A 15,625-nucleotide genomic window follows, 5' to 3' on the forward strand; every position below is an offset into this window, starting at 1 on the left:
TTTTTTTCCCCCATCCCATCAGTAGAAAACATCCAAAAGGAGGTAGACACAGCCCTCTACTGGCCCAAACTGTACACTACAGGCATGTTCTTCTCATCTCTCTTGGAAAAATGTTTGTTTTCAAATAGAGGTAATAAAAGTTACATTTAAATAGTAAATTCAAATTGTGTGTGTGTGTGGGGGGGGGGGATTATTGTGTGATCTTACCTTACGGTGCTCATCCCCCAAAATTTGATCGTCTTTCCAGTGCATCAAGATTCTCAAAGTTTCACTCGCTCACCTGCAGAGTAAATATGGATAAGGACGACGTCACGTAGACATAACTAAAATACAGTTTAAATGTATAATGTACTCTAACTGGAGTTCACAGATTATACCCACATAATCAATACACATTATTCACTACAACTAATGGGGGAATTTTATCCCAGCGGCTTCCGTAATTGAAAGCACCTTTTCTGATGTGCACTATACAATAACGACTTGCCTGCAAGCTAGTTTTACTGACTTTTCCAGCCTATTTCGTAAGGATTTAATTCCTCCTAAAAATCACAATACATAGGGATAATCGCTTTCACAGTTGTACATACACTAAAGGGGAGCCAAACACAGTGAACATACATACCAAAGACATGGTAGACATTGTCGTATTTGCATTTTGTAGCTTCCCCGGGTCAAAGGCCCGACCTTTTAAACAACAAACTTTTTAAAAATGTATAATTTTTATACGTTAGAATTTGACAAAGTGTGACTCGTTTGCCCAAACTCACATGCCCGAGTTAGAATGGACTGGCTACCGATATTAAATTTAGGTTCGCTTGTTTTCTACGGTGCAGCACTTCTGCCATTGACGCTGCTTCTAACATGGTAAGGTGGGAAGTGTACCCGCCCCACCGGAATACCCATAATAAGGATTGAACGCTCCCGAAGATCAACGCAATCTGTGAACCTGTGTGCACCGATTTCATTTCGAGTGTGCTTGTTTCGTCGCACGACGCCGCGCTTCTATTCCCAGGCGGAGCTTCAACTTCTTCCCATCAGGTCGTAAGTGTATCCGCCCCGCTGGAATACACTTAAAATTAAGCGAGCGCATTTGTGGAGGCCATGTTACGTTGCCATTCTCGAAGGCCGCTCCGTGTTCACGTTACTTTCTGATGCCGTGGCGACAATTCCACCGTCTGACATATAGTTAACTTGTGCCAAAAAGTCTGAGAGAAGCACTACATGTACATTTTATTGGTTTATTTCATTGTTACGTAATCTTCATAAAACTGCGAGTACGAAACTTTGCTGACGTTTCATCCTCAGGTAAACGTAACATACGGAGCACTTCCGCCCCCCGAACACACACACAGACCATCATATTTAACGTGAAATAATTACGCACACACATACATGTTCATGCACTGGTCATATAATTTATTACGTTTTTACATGTAGTACAACACAGATGAGTAACGATGGATCAATCATGTACGCCACTTTGTATTATTAGTGTTTTTGAAAATAAAAACAAAAAGGGAACATTTATACGTCCTACCAAGCTTGCTTAAAAACAAAAACATAAGAGCATGAGATTGTGCGTCAAATTCCAAGCCATGTTTATAAATACAGTGGAACCTCTAAAGTCTATTTTTGAAAATTTGCCTTTTGGATTAATAAATTAATCTTATTCCCACCAAAAACTTGCACAGTCCGAGGTCAACTCTAAAAGATTCAACTGTTTCACTTGTTCTTTTGCTTTCTTTGTATTTTTGTGTGGGTGTGGCCATGACAGAAGTGAAGAGGAAAATAAAAGATGCTAAATCAAACAACGGGAAATGGAACAACGTCGAAACATGTCTATGTCCTGGCTGCTCAGAACAATATGGTGAAAAGCCACCAGAATGTCAGCCATCAATTAATAACAAAAGAACGATAAATACATCTTCAAGTCTTTTTTTTTTGACAATATGAGCGGTGTCCCTTTTATCGCTGAACCCCACTTCAGAGGTTCCACTGTATTTTTGTGCGGAAAAAGTCCCACTGAAAACCGTCGCTACGTACCCGGTCGCTAAGCTAGCGACACTTGGCGACGTGCCCGGAGAGGTGGTGCGAGCGCGCGAACCTGCGCAGGCAGTTGGGGCACGCAAACGGCTTCTCGCCGGTGTGCGTCAGCATGTGCGTCTTCAGGTGGCCCGACAGGCGGAAGCTCTTGCCGCACTCCTGGCAAACGTACGGCCGCAGGTTGGTGTGGCTGCGCCGGTGCTTGCCCAGGTCGCCCGACGACGTGTAGCGGCGCTGGCACTCGGGGCACTCGAACGGCTTCTCGCCGGAGTGCGTGCGCCGGTGCTTGACCAGGTCGCCCGACTGCGTGAAGCTCTTGTCGCACTGCTCGCACTTGTACGGCCGCTCGCCCGTGTGCGTGCGCTGGTGGTTGCGCAGGTGCGCCAGGCGGATGAAGCGGCTGCCGCACACGGTGCAGTGGTACGGCCGCTCGCCCGTGTGCGTGCGCAGGTGGATCTTGAGCGCGCCCACGTCGCTGATCTTCAGGCCGCAGTCGCCGCACTGGTGCGTCTTCTCGCCGCCGTGCAGCTTGCTGTGCACGCGCAGGTTCTTGCGCGTGTTGAAGCGCTTGGCGCACACGGCGCAGCCGAAGGGCTTCTCGCCCGAGTGCGTGCGCAGGTGCAGCTTCAGGCTGGCCTTGAGCCCGAACTCCTTGCCGCACTGGCCGCACGAGAACTCCTTGTGGGCCGAGTGCGTGGTGAGGTGGCACTTGAGCTGGTGGCCCCGCTGGAAGGCCTTGCCGCACACTTTGCACTGGTGCGGCTTCTCGCCCGTGTGGATGAGGGCGTGCTGGCGCCAGCTGCTGCGCTCGGCGAAGCGCCGCCCGCAGTCCTTGCAGACGAAGGGCCGGTCGCCCGTGTGCGTGCGCATGTGGTCCTCCAGGCTCTGCGGCGTGCGCAGCGTCTTGCCGCAGCGCCCGCACTGCACGCCCACGTCCAGGCAGACGGGCTCCGACTCGGAGCCGGCGGGGCCCGGCGGCGCGTGGCACCGGTGGGGGCCCTGGCCCCAGGTGCTCTTGAAGTTCTTGCCGCAGTCGGCGCAGCACAGGTGCCCGCCCCGGATGACCACCGACATGCTGTGCCAGCGCTGGCAGTGGTTCTTCAGGTTCTTCAGGTACTGGAAGCTGCGCGCGCACGTCGGGCACGGGTGGAGCCGGCGGGGCGGGGCCGAGGGGTGGGACTCTTTGATGTGGACCCGCAGGTAGACTTTGGAGGTGAAGGTGCTGCCGCAGGTGGCGCAGGCGTGCTCGGGGAGGAGGTTCTGCTCGCGGTCCGAGAGGCATTTCTTCAGCTCGGCCAGGTACTCCTTCTGGTGCACCCACTTGACGTGCTTCTCCAGGAAGTCCAGGTTGGTGAACGAGACGTCGCAGTGAGGACACGGGAAGAACTCAGAGGACAACTCTGACGTGAAAGAGGAAAAAATTATTAAAATACTTTTTCATAGTTTGGTTGATCGTGTGACTTCTACTCAGGTGTGACCAAGGTTATTTTCGTTAACTTAAACTAACGAAAAAACAAACAAACAAATTCAGAAAAACACAATTTTGTTAACAAAATAAAATAAAAACAAAACTGCATTTTATATTTACAAAACTAACTAAAACTATAATTATAGCAAAAATGTCCTTCCTTTTAATCTTTGGTAATTACCGTAATTTAATGGATGAGCCTTTGGGGATGATTTTAAATGTAATTTTAAGTAGATTTATTTTGATATGAACCGGAAAAAGGACGTTTGAAAATATGTCACACAGAAGTGACGTCATCTAGCAGCAGCCAATAGAAAAACACCTTCAGATGGCGTCACTCACATGATTTAAAAAAAAAAACAAGTAAATCTAAAACTAAATAAAAAAATAAAAACACTCAAAACAAAATCAAAATAAACTAAAATGAAAAATTCTATAATAACCCTGGGTGTAACTTGTATTAAAAATTAGTAAGGATGTAACGATATCCATACGTCGCAATACGATATCACGATATGAACCTCACGATACAATAATTATCACGATATGGGGAGGACGATGGTGATATTAAAAAAGGTCACAATATTGGGGAAAAACAAAACAAAACATATTCCTCCAAATATTGACTCGATTCACAAGCATATTACATTCACCTTCATCTGACGATTAGCGTGGATTTTAAACATAGAAGGGCCAAAACATGCCTTGTGAAAATTAAACTGCAAAAAAAAAAAAAAACTAGCCACCAGAGGGTGCTAGAACTGCACAAATGGAAATCAACTTCACATTTTTAACAGATGTACTGCTTTTAATATTGTGACACGACGACGATATTGTGGCATTTTTAATATCACGATATTGCCGTTATTGTTATATCCCTAAAAAAATAGAGCTTTGACTTGCAACTAAAATCCCCGTTCGTCCCCAATCGTGTTGACTTTCCAAGAAGAAGAAGAAGAAGGAGAAGGGAAGATGAAATGGTAGAAGAAAAAGAAGCGGAAGAAAGAAAAAGGAGAAACTGGAAAAATGAGGAGGAAGATAAAAAATGAAAGAAGAACATAAGGAGGAGGAGGAAACTGAAAGAAGAAAAAGTAGGAGGAAGAAGAAGAAGAAGAAGGAGAAATGGCAAAAGAAATGGAAGAAAAGTTTAAACGGAAGAAGAAGAAAGTGAAGATGAGGAAGATAAAGAAGAAAAAAGGGGAGGAAGAAGCTTAAGAAACAGAGACAGATGTGTGGAAGAAATGGAATGGAAGAAAAAATGAAGAAGAAGAACAATTAAGAGGTGAGCAGAGGAATTTTGAACCAACTAGAGACATTGGAGTCTCGATTGGCTAACTCCAAAGATTTGAGAAAGACGTAGAATGTTGTTTTTCAAGAAAGGGCTTTTCCTGTGCCAGCTGCCGATTTTTTTTATTTATTTTTTTTGTCACGTCAGGCTCCTCAATTTATCTGCCAGAAAAGGGACACTCCCTGACATTTATTATGCAAATTGTTTTCGCTGTCAAGGCTGTTGTAGCGACACAATCCAAATACAATATCATCAATGTTAAATCAATGGGTGATGAATCAAATGACCATACAAAAATACACATTGACATGAAAAAAAAAAAAAAGTCATCAGCTTGGTTCCATTTCCTTTACCTGTGCCATCCTGATCCTCGTCTCCCTCATCCTCCATCTGGTCTCCATCTTGTGACTCCTCGGCCTCAGGTTCTTCTTCTTCTTCGTCGTCGTCGTCCTCCTCCTCCTCCTGCTCCTCTTTGACGACGTCCTCCTCCTTGACAACCGCCTCGTACTCGCACGATTCGTCCCGGAGGTCCGAGTCGGGCTCATCTTTGAAAGGACGCGGGGCCTCGTCGATGTCCAGGTAGTGCGGCTCGTCCTTGATTCGGATGTCGAGGTCGTGTCCATCCTCGCAATCTTCCCGCGGGTCGTCCTCGGTCCCGTCACGTGACCACTCGTCCTCAATCTTGACCGTGACAACGGCGGAGTCGTCCGCCGTCGCTTTCTGATCGGACTCCACCTTCATCTTTGTTGTTGTTGTTTTTTTAAATGTTCTGCGTGGAATGCACTTGAGATAAGACGGCGATGATAGTGAATCTACGCGGACCACAGTCACGACGCTGTGATTGTGTGGACCACGACTAGCGTAATGGTGTTAGCATCGCGGGCTAACCGCAGTTATCCGGCCGCGGTCGCGAGACAAGAGCCCTCCGCCGCGGCGTCACATATCCTGGATTCGTCCGCTAAAGGTGCGCTGCAATCTTGTAGCTGTCGCTAAAGGCGGTCTTTTAATAATTTTTAGACGAAGAAGTAACCCCCGCCCACCCCTTGTTTACTGACCTGCTCCATATGACAATATAGAATGATGGAGAGGGGAGTACTTCCGGGTTACGTGGCCAATCAGCGCGCACCAAGGACGTCCATATTTAAAGAGCCCCTAGGAAGACACGCCCCTTTTCCTTCGCGTGGCATTTTCTCATTTTGGATTACGTTTGAATTAGATATTGAAGAAAATCCTTTTTTTTTTAAAACACATTTATCTATCAGTTTTCTTGACCACTTATTCCTCACAAGGGTCGTGGGGGGTGCTGCAATAAAACTTAAAAAAAAAAAACATTTATTTTTTTGAGTGTTGAATGAGATGACTCCAGGGGAAAATTCAACGTGCACTGTTAAATCTATACTGTACAAATATAACAGTACAGTACATAATCATCAGTACTGTATGTATCCATACATATGACATGCATTGCAATATTAATATGCTCTAAAATTATAATTAATATATATTTTTCCCTTATAACCAATTTCAAAATAAATTGTAGAAATAAAAATAGTACATATTCAACTACGGACAAAAAAAAAAAAAAAACTTTTTTGTGAGTGTGTGTTTTTTTTTTTTTTTTTTTTTTTTTTAAAGATATAACACATTTTATATATTATAAGTATAATTCATGGCGGTGGTCCCCAACCACTGGTCTGCGCCCTGCAACCAGGCCCCGGAGACTTTTTTTTTTTTTTTTTTTTTTTTTGTAGTGGCGCAAATATCCATCATCAAGGGTGAAATCATCCCAATAATAGTTCACAGATTTTTTATTTTTTATTTCATATGACAGAGGACAGATCATAATTAATGCAATCTTTTGTACAACACTGTTCCCTTCTTTCAAAAACAAAACTTATGTACAAATATGAAGCATGTTAACAAAAAATACACCATAGGGCGAAAAAAAAAAAAATCGCATTAATGCCTTTTCATGGGGGGTTATAAATAGCGACAGTATTCAATGGAACTTGAATGTAGCAAGACCTCATATTTATGTATAGCACCATTCCAAACTGAGGCTGGGTGACTTTTAGTCAAACCAACGGGGCTTGTTGGTTCTGTGCAGTGTAAAAACGAGTACAAACAAAAACAGAAGAAAAATATGAACCAGTGGAGTGGGTAAGTCATTCAGTCTCACTTCTGTTAATAATGCTGCCAATATCTCTCGCCAGGAGAAGCTTTGAAGAGAAGCTTAATTGTCTAACTATTCCATTTGTTGTACAGTATCTTTTTCAACGGCAGCTACTATTGCGAATACAATCATTTGTGCGAGGCGGGGTGTCGCCCCGAAATAAAAGCAGTCCAGCAAAACGAGCCAGACACGACATGATTTCACATACAACAAAATATCAGCGCACACAAAGGCTCAAATTCTTCCATTTTCATGGACATATGCGCATCTGTCATTAAATTATCACCGGCGTCAAAAACAGAACATTTCTTTTTACAAAACATAAAAAAGGACATATATTACTGTCATTACAGAAACTCGACTCATGTATTTAGAGCAGGGGGGCGGGGAACCTACGTCTTAGCATCTCCCATCTGTTCAACAGGTTTACCTGCTTCTGATTGGGGCTGATTGAACCCAAAATGGCCGACTTCAGGCAGAGTTTCCACCAATTGTGTTTATTGGTGAAACTGGTGTTGTGGACTCAGTTTTTCGAACTTTACAGGTGACACTCAAGTGAGTTTTGGAGTCGTCGTCGTGTTCGTTGTGACCCCTAAAATAAATAGCAATAGTTCAAATGTGTTTTTGCACATGTTCAGCCCCTCTGAATAGAAGATTGAAATGATGGGAAGACAAATACAGTTTACAATAAAGCTTAATAGGAACTGTAACTCAAAAAGCCCTCAAATGCTCATAATACTTCATTGTGTAATTTTTTTTCTTTTTCCATAAGCTCAGTATGGCCCTCAGAGGACTTGTGTAAACTGAAATAGGTTCCCCACCCGTGTTAGAGTAAGCCACAGACAAGGCAAGCAGTCAAGGCAGATGTGCTGGAAAAACAATGTAATATAGCAGTTGGGTGAAATAGAAAAACAAATAGCAAAGCATATTGACCATTTAAAAAAGAAAAAAAAAGAAAAAAAAAAAGGTTTTCCAGCTGTTAACGATCACACACACACACACAAAAACTCCCCCTCTACTCCAACCTTGATTGTCACATCTCGGAGGTGCCAATCCCACGTTAGAAGTCCCACTTGAAATCCCCCCCCAGTGAAACAACAGAGACGCGACGTCTATTGTACGTACAGTAGAGCGCATTTTAAATGCATTTTAAATGGACAGCCAGCTTGGTCGCCGTGAAACGCTGGAATACAGTATGGCCGTACGTCATCCAAGACACTTGATAACAAAAGCAATATACAGTGTATGTACATGTGTTCTGTTTGCTCACCACAGGTGACGATAACGCTTTCTATTGGACGCTAGTGGATGCTTTTCAACCCCCTTTCAGCCCCCTTAAATTGCCCGCTTTCCCTCATGTAGTGGCCCCCAGATGCCGTGTCATCGACAACTAACTACTAGGGATGTAACAATAAATGCAATATCATATTGTGATATTAAAACTGCCACAATATCGTCGTCATCATGTCCACAATATTTAAAAGCAGCACCTGTTTAAAAAAAAAAAAAAAAAAAAGTCTGGTTGATTTCCATTTGTGCGGTTCTAGCACCCTCTAGTGGCTATTTTTTTTTAGTGCAATTTCATTTTCACACGACATGTTTTGGCCCTTCTATGTTTAAAATCCACGCTGATGGTCAGATGAAGGGGAACGTAATATGCCTGTGAACCGAGTCAATATGTGGAGGAACTCAATGTGTGCATGCATTAACAAGTAAGCGAGAGACTGTAGGTGGTTTATATGCATTGCTGTTATGTACAAAAGCACAATAATGCGCTTTTTTTTTTTTAGTATGAGCTCATTTTATTTTATTTTTATTTTTTTTACAATATTGTGACATTTTTAAATTTCGCCAAACTCCCCACAATATCGTGATAATTATCGTATTGTGAGTTTCATATTGTAGCGTGATGTTTGGATATCGTTACATCCCTACTAACTACCCATTCCGTCCAAATTTTATGGAGACACGACATGGAGGAAACTGTTTCAAATGTGGCTACAGTATAGATCAATGGCACAAGGTCCATGTTTTTGGAATGTGGGAGGAAGCTGGGAAAACCCACGCAAAAGTAGGGAGAAGAGATTCGAACCCGAACCTCCTGATTGTGAAGCAAAAGTGCTAACCGCTAATTGACTGCGCTGTCGGCCGCGACATGAGGAAACGACGGCAATTCTTTTCCCCTGCGCTCGGTATTCTCCCCGCATTCCCTACATGGCCATAGTGGTGAGGTGCTGATGCCCGATCAGCCCCTTGCGCCCGCCGCCCGCCCCCGGGTGCCCGCCCCCGTTTCCGTGGCCGCAGTACTCCTGCAGGTTCTGCCGCAGCGTCACCAGCGCCGAGCCCAGGCAGGCCCGATTGGGCGCTAAGACGCCGCCGGGGAGCTGGAAGAGGACGGTGGCCACCCCGGCCATGCCGTCGTCGGTGGGCTCCAGGGTGATGGGCCCCACCTTGAAGGAGGAGTAGGAGAAGCCCATGAGCTGCGAGAGGAAGGGGTCCGAGCGGCAGAAGTGCTGATAGCCGCTGTACGTGGACGGGTGGTGCTGCAGCGAGGCTTGGCCGCCCCCGGTGGTGCCGGTGTAGTGGTGGTGGGCGTTCAGGTAGTGAAGGGGCAGGTGCTGGCCATTGTTGCCCCCGCCCGGGGCCAGCTGGTGGCCCGCGGGTCCCGAGCCCAGGTCGTGCTTGTAGGACACGGCCCCCGTGCGGCCCCTCTGGCCCACCATCACGCCTCCGAGCTTAGCGGAGCGGGCGTGGGCCACCGACACGCCGCCGCCACTCGACGGGAGATAGATGAGCTGCGGCTCGTCCGGCTCCAGGTAAACGGTGAGCTTGGCGAAGGGCCGCGACGCCATCTTGGTCATCTCCTGGATGTGCCGCCGCTGCTCCCGCCGGAAGTCCAGGAACTGCTTGACCTTCCACAGCAGCACGCAGACGGACAGGAAGAGGAAGAAGCAGGAGAAGAAGACGGAGAAGAAGACGAAGAGGTCGATGTGGGCCTGGTCCTGGCGCAGGAAGAGCAGGCCTTGCGACTCGCCCTGGTTGGCCGCCGTTCCCACGCCGCGGAGGGCGATGTAGAAGCGGCTGGACTTGAGCGAGTGCACCTCGTGCGGGAAGGTGACGACCACCCGGTCGCGAACCCCTCGGACGATCAGAACCGTCTGCGGCTTCCAGACGGTGATGTAAGAAATGAGGCCCTGGGCTCGCTCCTCGCGAATCTCCCGCTCCGAGCCCGGCGGCTTGGCCTGCAGCTGCAGCGGGTTGTGGGCGACGACGCCTCCGCCAGGAGCGGACGAGGCGTTGGCGAAAACCTTGATCGGGGACGGCGGCGAGTCCTTGTCGGCCGCGGCCGTCCCTCGCGACTCCTCCTCGATCTTGATGGCGTGGACGCCCGAGCGGCGGTCCACGTCCACGATGAAAGTGTCGTGCGAGTTGGAGACGTACACCTCCACCTCGCCGAAGGTCACGTCGATGGTGACCCGGATGTCGACGTTGGTGAACTTGGGCTGGGCGGCGAAGAAGACGGTGCGGCCCCGCGGCAGGTTGCGGATGGTGGGGTCGTGGAAGCAGTTGGTCTGCGACGTGGGGTCGAAGCAGCACTCCGTGTCCACGTTGAACTGCCGGTAGCACTGGCGTCCGTTCACCGGCGTGCCGTTGAAGGAGTCTTTGCACTTGGCGCACTGGAGGAAGTTTTACAAACTTAAATAAAAAAAACTCCAGAGGATATTGCACACTTTTTGAAGTCATCGTGGCCTCATTTTCATGAAGCACTACAGACTCAAATGCTCATTAATAAACAATAACTGGGACTAAATCCGTATGCATTAATTGTTCGTTACGTAGTTGGGAATGTACAAATGGTGATCGATACCTTACCCATGCAGTTAGGAAAAGTTTTGATAGAGACAGTCAAGATTACTTCACATGAGTTGAGCCCATTTTAGTTAAAAATTTTTTTTTAGTACGTACCTGTTGTCTGTAACAATCTTTGCGGTCGCTCTGAGGACTACTGAGACAGGAGGAGGTCTCGGTGTTGTTCTGGCACGGACAACCCGTGCCGTCGTGCTCATTGCACGTGTCTGCGTGGCTGTTACACTGACACCTAGAATTGGGAGGATATTGATTTGCTTTTATGTGCTGGATATGTCTTTTATTGTCATTCGGTGTACTGTATATGTCTATGCGACTCGTTGGACTTTTTTTTTTTTTTTTCCTGTTGTTGGCCATTGTCAATTGCAGCTTCAGCGTGATGTGCTCAGTGTATTTTACTAAAGTTGTATGTCAGTACTGTATTGTCCATCACTTTGCGTACCGGCTGTTAATGACAATAGCGACGGTGGCCACTCACTTCTCGCACTTCCCCTGCAGCAGGAAGTAGCCGCTGAGGCAGCTCTCGCACTTGTCGCCAACGCTGTTGTTCTGGCAGTTCACGCACACCGCGATCTCCTCGGTGGGACCCTCCGACACCCAGTTGTGGATCTGTTCAAAAGAGAAACACCGTGAGAGACGACTGGGAATAAGAAGCGAGTACGCAAGTGGTTGATCTCTTATACTCTGCTGCCACCTGCTGGCCGTTTCTGTAATTACTACAATTTTTTTTCACCCGTTCTCTGTCGTTGAGAGGCTGCATCACAGCCTTTTGTATGCTCTAGCGTAAACAAAAAAACAAACAAACAAACAAAAAAAAAACAAATATGTCTTTGGGACACTGAAAACATTTAAATTAAAATGCAAGTAAATTGGCAACCCCATAAAAAATATTTATACTTCTCAATGTAGAGTTATGTCATCAAAGGTTCCTTAGCACCAAGTCAGCTTTTGGCACGCTCGCTACTCACGCTGTTGGGCTCCAGGGGAAAGCGGCGCGGGTTCTCTTGAGCCTTCTTGTGTTCATCGCGGGACAGACACAAAGCGCTGTTGCCCCGGCAGAACTCCCGGCACGGCCGACAGGTCCCGCCGCCTTTGGCCGAGCCCACGAACAGCGGCTTGCACTTCTCGCAATGCTTGCCCTACAATCGAGGGGAAGGCGAAAGCGTCAAAAAACACCCGGCGAGTGCGCGTTGCGCAAATCTTGTTTCGCTTACGATGGTGTTGTTGTGGCATTCGAGGCAAACGTCCGGCTTGGCGACGCTGGCGCAATTGCTGTGTTTGTTGCAGCTGCACTGGGAGGAGCAGTTGTCCCCCACGAAGCCGAAGTGACAGCGGCACACGCCGGGGGACACGCACGTCCCGTTCACGCAGCCCTGCGCGCACACCGGCTCACACTGACCACTTAAGCTAGACACAAGAGAAAAGGAAAAATAAAATAAAATAAAATAAAATAAAATAGAATATCTAGTAGCCACCAACCGGTGCTCTGTCGACAACTTCCCCTGGCAATTAAATTAATGTACCGCTTATCAGAAGCCAAAACTGTTAGCAATTGCAAAACTGCAATGAGTCATGCATTGCCCCTGAAATTTCAGTTTGTGAGTGTGTAATTTATTCATAACTAGGGAATTTTACGGAGCCCGGTAGGGGACATCACGAGAATATTTAGGATTACAATACAACACAATGCTATTGCTTTATATTGAAATAACTATTGCATTATAATGCAAAAAAATGTGCGAAATAACGCAAATTGTCTTCGAGAGAACAAGAGATTCCACTTCCGGGTCATTAGCAACAGCAAGTTGGCTATCATCAACACTGCGATTGCTTTGTTAATTCACTTTTAGTTAATTAAACATTTTAGTTCATACCTTTATCGCTTTGCATGCGAAGTATGTCCTCGACTCGGACATCTCGAGATTGTAAAAGTTTCTTCAAACCATCATCCACGCTCCTGCCAGCACCCCCGTACACTTAAATCAATATAGATAAAGTGGAAATCTTTTGTTCCCCTCCAAAAATAACATTGTGTTGTTTTGCAATACATAAATATATTTATGTTATCATTATATGTATATATTCACTAAAAGTGAATTAACAAAGCAATTGTCGTGTTAATCGCAGCCAACCCTGTTGCAAATGACCCGGAAGTGGAATCTCTCCTTCTCTAGCACACAATTTGCGTTATTTCGCAACATTTTTTTTGCAAAAGTCATTATGTTAAAACCCAAAACGTTTTGCGTTATATCGCAAATTGTTGCATTATAACGCAATAGTTATTGCAATATAACATTATATTGCACTCATAAATATTTTTCCGACGTCTCCACAGAATAAAAAATAATAAAATCCTAACGCAGGCTCAGAATGAATTATTTTGATGCTTGCCGAGTTCTCGTGTTGCATGTAATGCTGAGGTCTGTCTCCATATCACATCATGCAAGTACACCATTTTGAGCAACTTTAGAGGCCTTTTTTTTCCACCCAAAAAACATTTTGCAGTAATCCTTAAATGTGCATCTTGAGGAGTGCTAACTTGAAGAGGTTGCACTGCGTCACCACACCCTGACCAGTGAGCTGACCTGCTGAGTATGTAGCCTTGTTTACAAGTGCAGTGGTATCCTTGAGAAAGGTCATGGCAGTCCTGGGTGCTGTTGCAGTGGTGATGGCCGTTAGCGCACTCGTCCTCCTCCGGACAGTGCAGGAAGGACCAGCTGCTGTTCCTCAGCGGACACACGCCCTCACTCACTCCTGCAAGGACAAAAGATGGTTACATTTGGCTGAAAACATTTTTGGAAGAGCAAAAAGATCTAAAAAAAAACAAAAACAACAACAACTCTTCTTACCATTAAGCCCCCCTTGAAGGCAGTACCCCGCTCCATTTCCCCCGCGTGTGGCGCACCAACCGCACTGAGGCCTGGCGATGCACTGGGAGCACTGGGTGAGCTGGGAGCACTGGGGAGAGCAGGAGTCCCCGCCCGAGAGAAGACGACCGCACTGGCCGGCTTCGCATCGCAGCGGCACGAACGATGGACTCATGCACTGCAGGAGGCAGACCGGAAAGCAACTTCAGATATTTTTTTATCCATCTTTGCTTTTTCGACAGAAGCTAGAGAAGACTGTCTAATTATACAGTTGTGCTCACAAGTTTCCGTATTCTGTCAGTGTGTAATATGTGTATTTAAAAAAATGAGAAATAAAACGTGATCAGGAAAAAAACATTTTATTTTTAATGGATTTTAATGGATTCAAATGAATCTAGAAGGCATTTCAGAATGGCACAATCATTCCAAAAAATACCAATAAAGAGAATAATGAGGGTGCCTGCTCAAAAGTTTGCATACTCAAAGATTTATGAAATAATTGACAATTAACCAATTATCAAATTAATCGACAATTATTTAAATAATCAACCACCTGTTGAACTTAAACTCCTCGGAATTTCAGCCTCTCATCAGTATTCTCAGATTTGTGTCGTCCTCCATGAAAGCAGAATTTGTGATCTTTGTGTTTAATCAAAATAAGATATTTGCAAACATCTGCGTTTACTTTGGAAAAGAATGATAAACATTTTTGCCAAATTTCTGACATGTTACAGAAAAAAACAGGAGCTGAATCATAATCAATTTATGTCGATCTGTATTTTTGCCTGCTTTTGTATAAAGGGATGGGAATTGGGGAAAAAATCCTATGCAATTCATTGACCAATCAAAGAATAATGTACCCATGGTTCTTAATACAGAGTATTGCCCCCTTTAGCATTAATGACTCTCTTTTATGCCTCTGATATTAACTGCAAAGGTGAAAAAAGTTAGGGTAATGTCACAGTTTCAAGTGTAAAAGGGGTTTCTGTCTGATATTAACTCTTTGCAAACATTAAAAAAGGGTTCTTGGTATTTTTTAGCACTTTTTAAGACACAAGCGCGCACACACACACACCACTTGTTTTGTCCGTCTTACCTGCTGCAGGGCCATGCTCCACACACAGTGTTGCCAGCCCCCGTCGGAGCCTCTGGAGCCCAGGCAGAGGGTACAGTTGAGGAGGGTGTGGCAGGGAGGCGGGCACGGCAGCGGCGGCGAAGATTCCACCTGCATCGGCGAGACGTTGAGCAGGGCGTAGCTGAAGCAGGTCCAGTCGTAGGTGGGGTTCACGCTCAGGATACGCCGCGTCTCGCCTGGTCAAAAGAGTCAATCGGAGTGCTGTTTTTACGAGAATCAATAATTAGATTTGGAGATGGACAAGGAATCGAGTTGGTTTACAAAAGTACAATCAGTGCTGACAAATTAAGGACTTTTCACATTTCTCGCAAAAAAAAAAAAGATATTAGCGAGTTCAATTATCGCAAAAAAAAAAAAACATCATTAGTGAATCATTTTCATACAGTTTTGTGTATGACAAGCCCGGTGACAATGGGATAAAAACAAGAGAGTGGCTCTTAGCTGCAATTATAATTTTCCTTTGCTTCACAGAGGATAAATGCCCAATTCACACTGGCTGCGGAACGGACGAGGTGCGTTTTCCATACGGTAGCCATACGGACGCTGCAAGGATCGAACGCATTCAAGTCTACGTGTCAATTCACACCAGATGCAGTGTGGTGCGTCTGCGGTGCGGAACGGATGCGGCGATGCGGAAGGTGTCCGCAAGCGTTCTATTTTTTCTGGACGCCGCATACGGATTTTCACAAAGCTGAAGAAATTACACGAGCCGGACAGGAAGTCGGGCGTCTCGCATCAAGGTAAATCCGGTATATTTCAAAATAAAACCGTTTGCAAACTC

General features: G+C 45.8%; 3 protein-coding genes across 5 annotated transcripts in view; all 3 read right to left on the reverse strand.

The window, feature by feature from the left end:
- The window catches only part of erfl1 (Ets2 repressor factor like 1), a 118,331-nt gene extending 117,579 nt beyond the window's left edge, over positions 1–752 (reverse strand). For all 3 annotated transcript variants that reach the window (XM_077527311.1, XM_077527313.1, XM_077527310.1), the window contains exons 1-2: positions 626–752; positions 208–280 (exon numbers count right to left, since the gene is read on the reverse strand). The gene's annotated coding sequence lies outside the window, so the exon portion shown is untranslated. The remainder of the gene's footprint in view (positions 1–207; positions 281–625) is intronic.
- A 646-nt stretch (positions 753–1,398) lies between these two features.
- LOC144022823 (uncharacterized) lies at positions 1,399–5,906 on the reverse strand. Its single transcript, XM_077527953.1, has 2 exons — positions 5,156–5,906; positions 1,399–3,446 (listed from the first exon to the last, which is right to left on the reverse strand). The coding sequence occupies exons 1-2, from the start codon at positions 5,541–5,543 to the stop codon at positions 2,059–2,061; spliced, it is 1,776 nt and encodes a 591-aa protein (XP_077384079.1). The 5' UTR covers positions 5,544–5,906; the 3' UTR covers positions 1,399–2,058.
- Positions 5,907–6,598: 692 nt separating this feature from the next.
- Positions 6,599–15,625, reverse strand: part of megf8 (multiple EGF-like-domains 8) — a 30,132-nt gene continuing 21,105 nt past the window's right edge. The window contains exons 36-43 of the mRNA XM_077526688.1: positions 14,806–15,020; positions 13,692–13,887; positions 13,428–13,596; positions 12,057–12,249; positions 11,811–11,981; positions 11,321–11,451; positions 10,942–11,074; positions 6,599–10,652 (exon numbers count right to left, since the gene is read on the reverse strand). Of these exons, the coding sequence (XP_077382814.1) occupies positions 9,186–10,652; positions 10,942–11,074; positions 11,321–11,451; positions 11,811–11,981; positions 12,057–12,249; positions 13,428–13,596; positions 13,692–13,887; positions 14,806–15,020 (2,675 nt within the window). The 3' untranslated portion in view covers positions 6,599–9,185. The remainder of the gene's footprint in view (positions 10,653–10,941; positions 11,075–11,320; positions 11,452–11,810; positions 11,982–12,056; positions 12,250–13,427; positions 13,597–13,691; positions 13,888–14,805; positions 15,021–15,625) is intronic.

This window comes from Festucalex cinctus, chromosome 7 (assembly GCF_051991245.1).
Source record: "Festucalex cinctus isolate MCC-2025b chromosome 7, RoL_Fcin_1.0, whole genome shotgun sequence".
NCBI lineage: Eukaryota > Metazoa > Chordata > Actinopteri > Syngnathiformes > Syngnathidae > Festucalex > Festucalex cinctus.

Bases quoted from the DNA above. Each gene is read 5' to 3' on its own strand.
- LOC144022823 (XM_077527953.1), bottom strand. From the start codon at position 5,543: ATGAAGGTGGAGTCCGATCAGAAAGCGACGGCGGACGACTCCGCCGTT. The intron at 3,447-5,155 runs GTAAAGGAAATG...CTTTCACGTCAG, and splicing joins CGAGGATCAGGATGGCACAG to AGTTGTCCTCTGAGTTCTTC.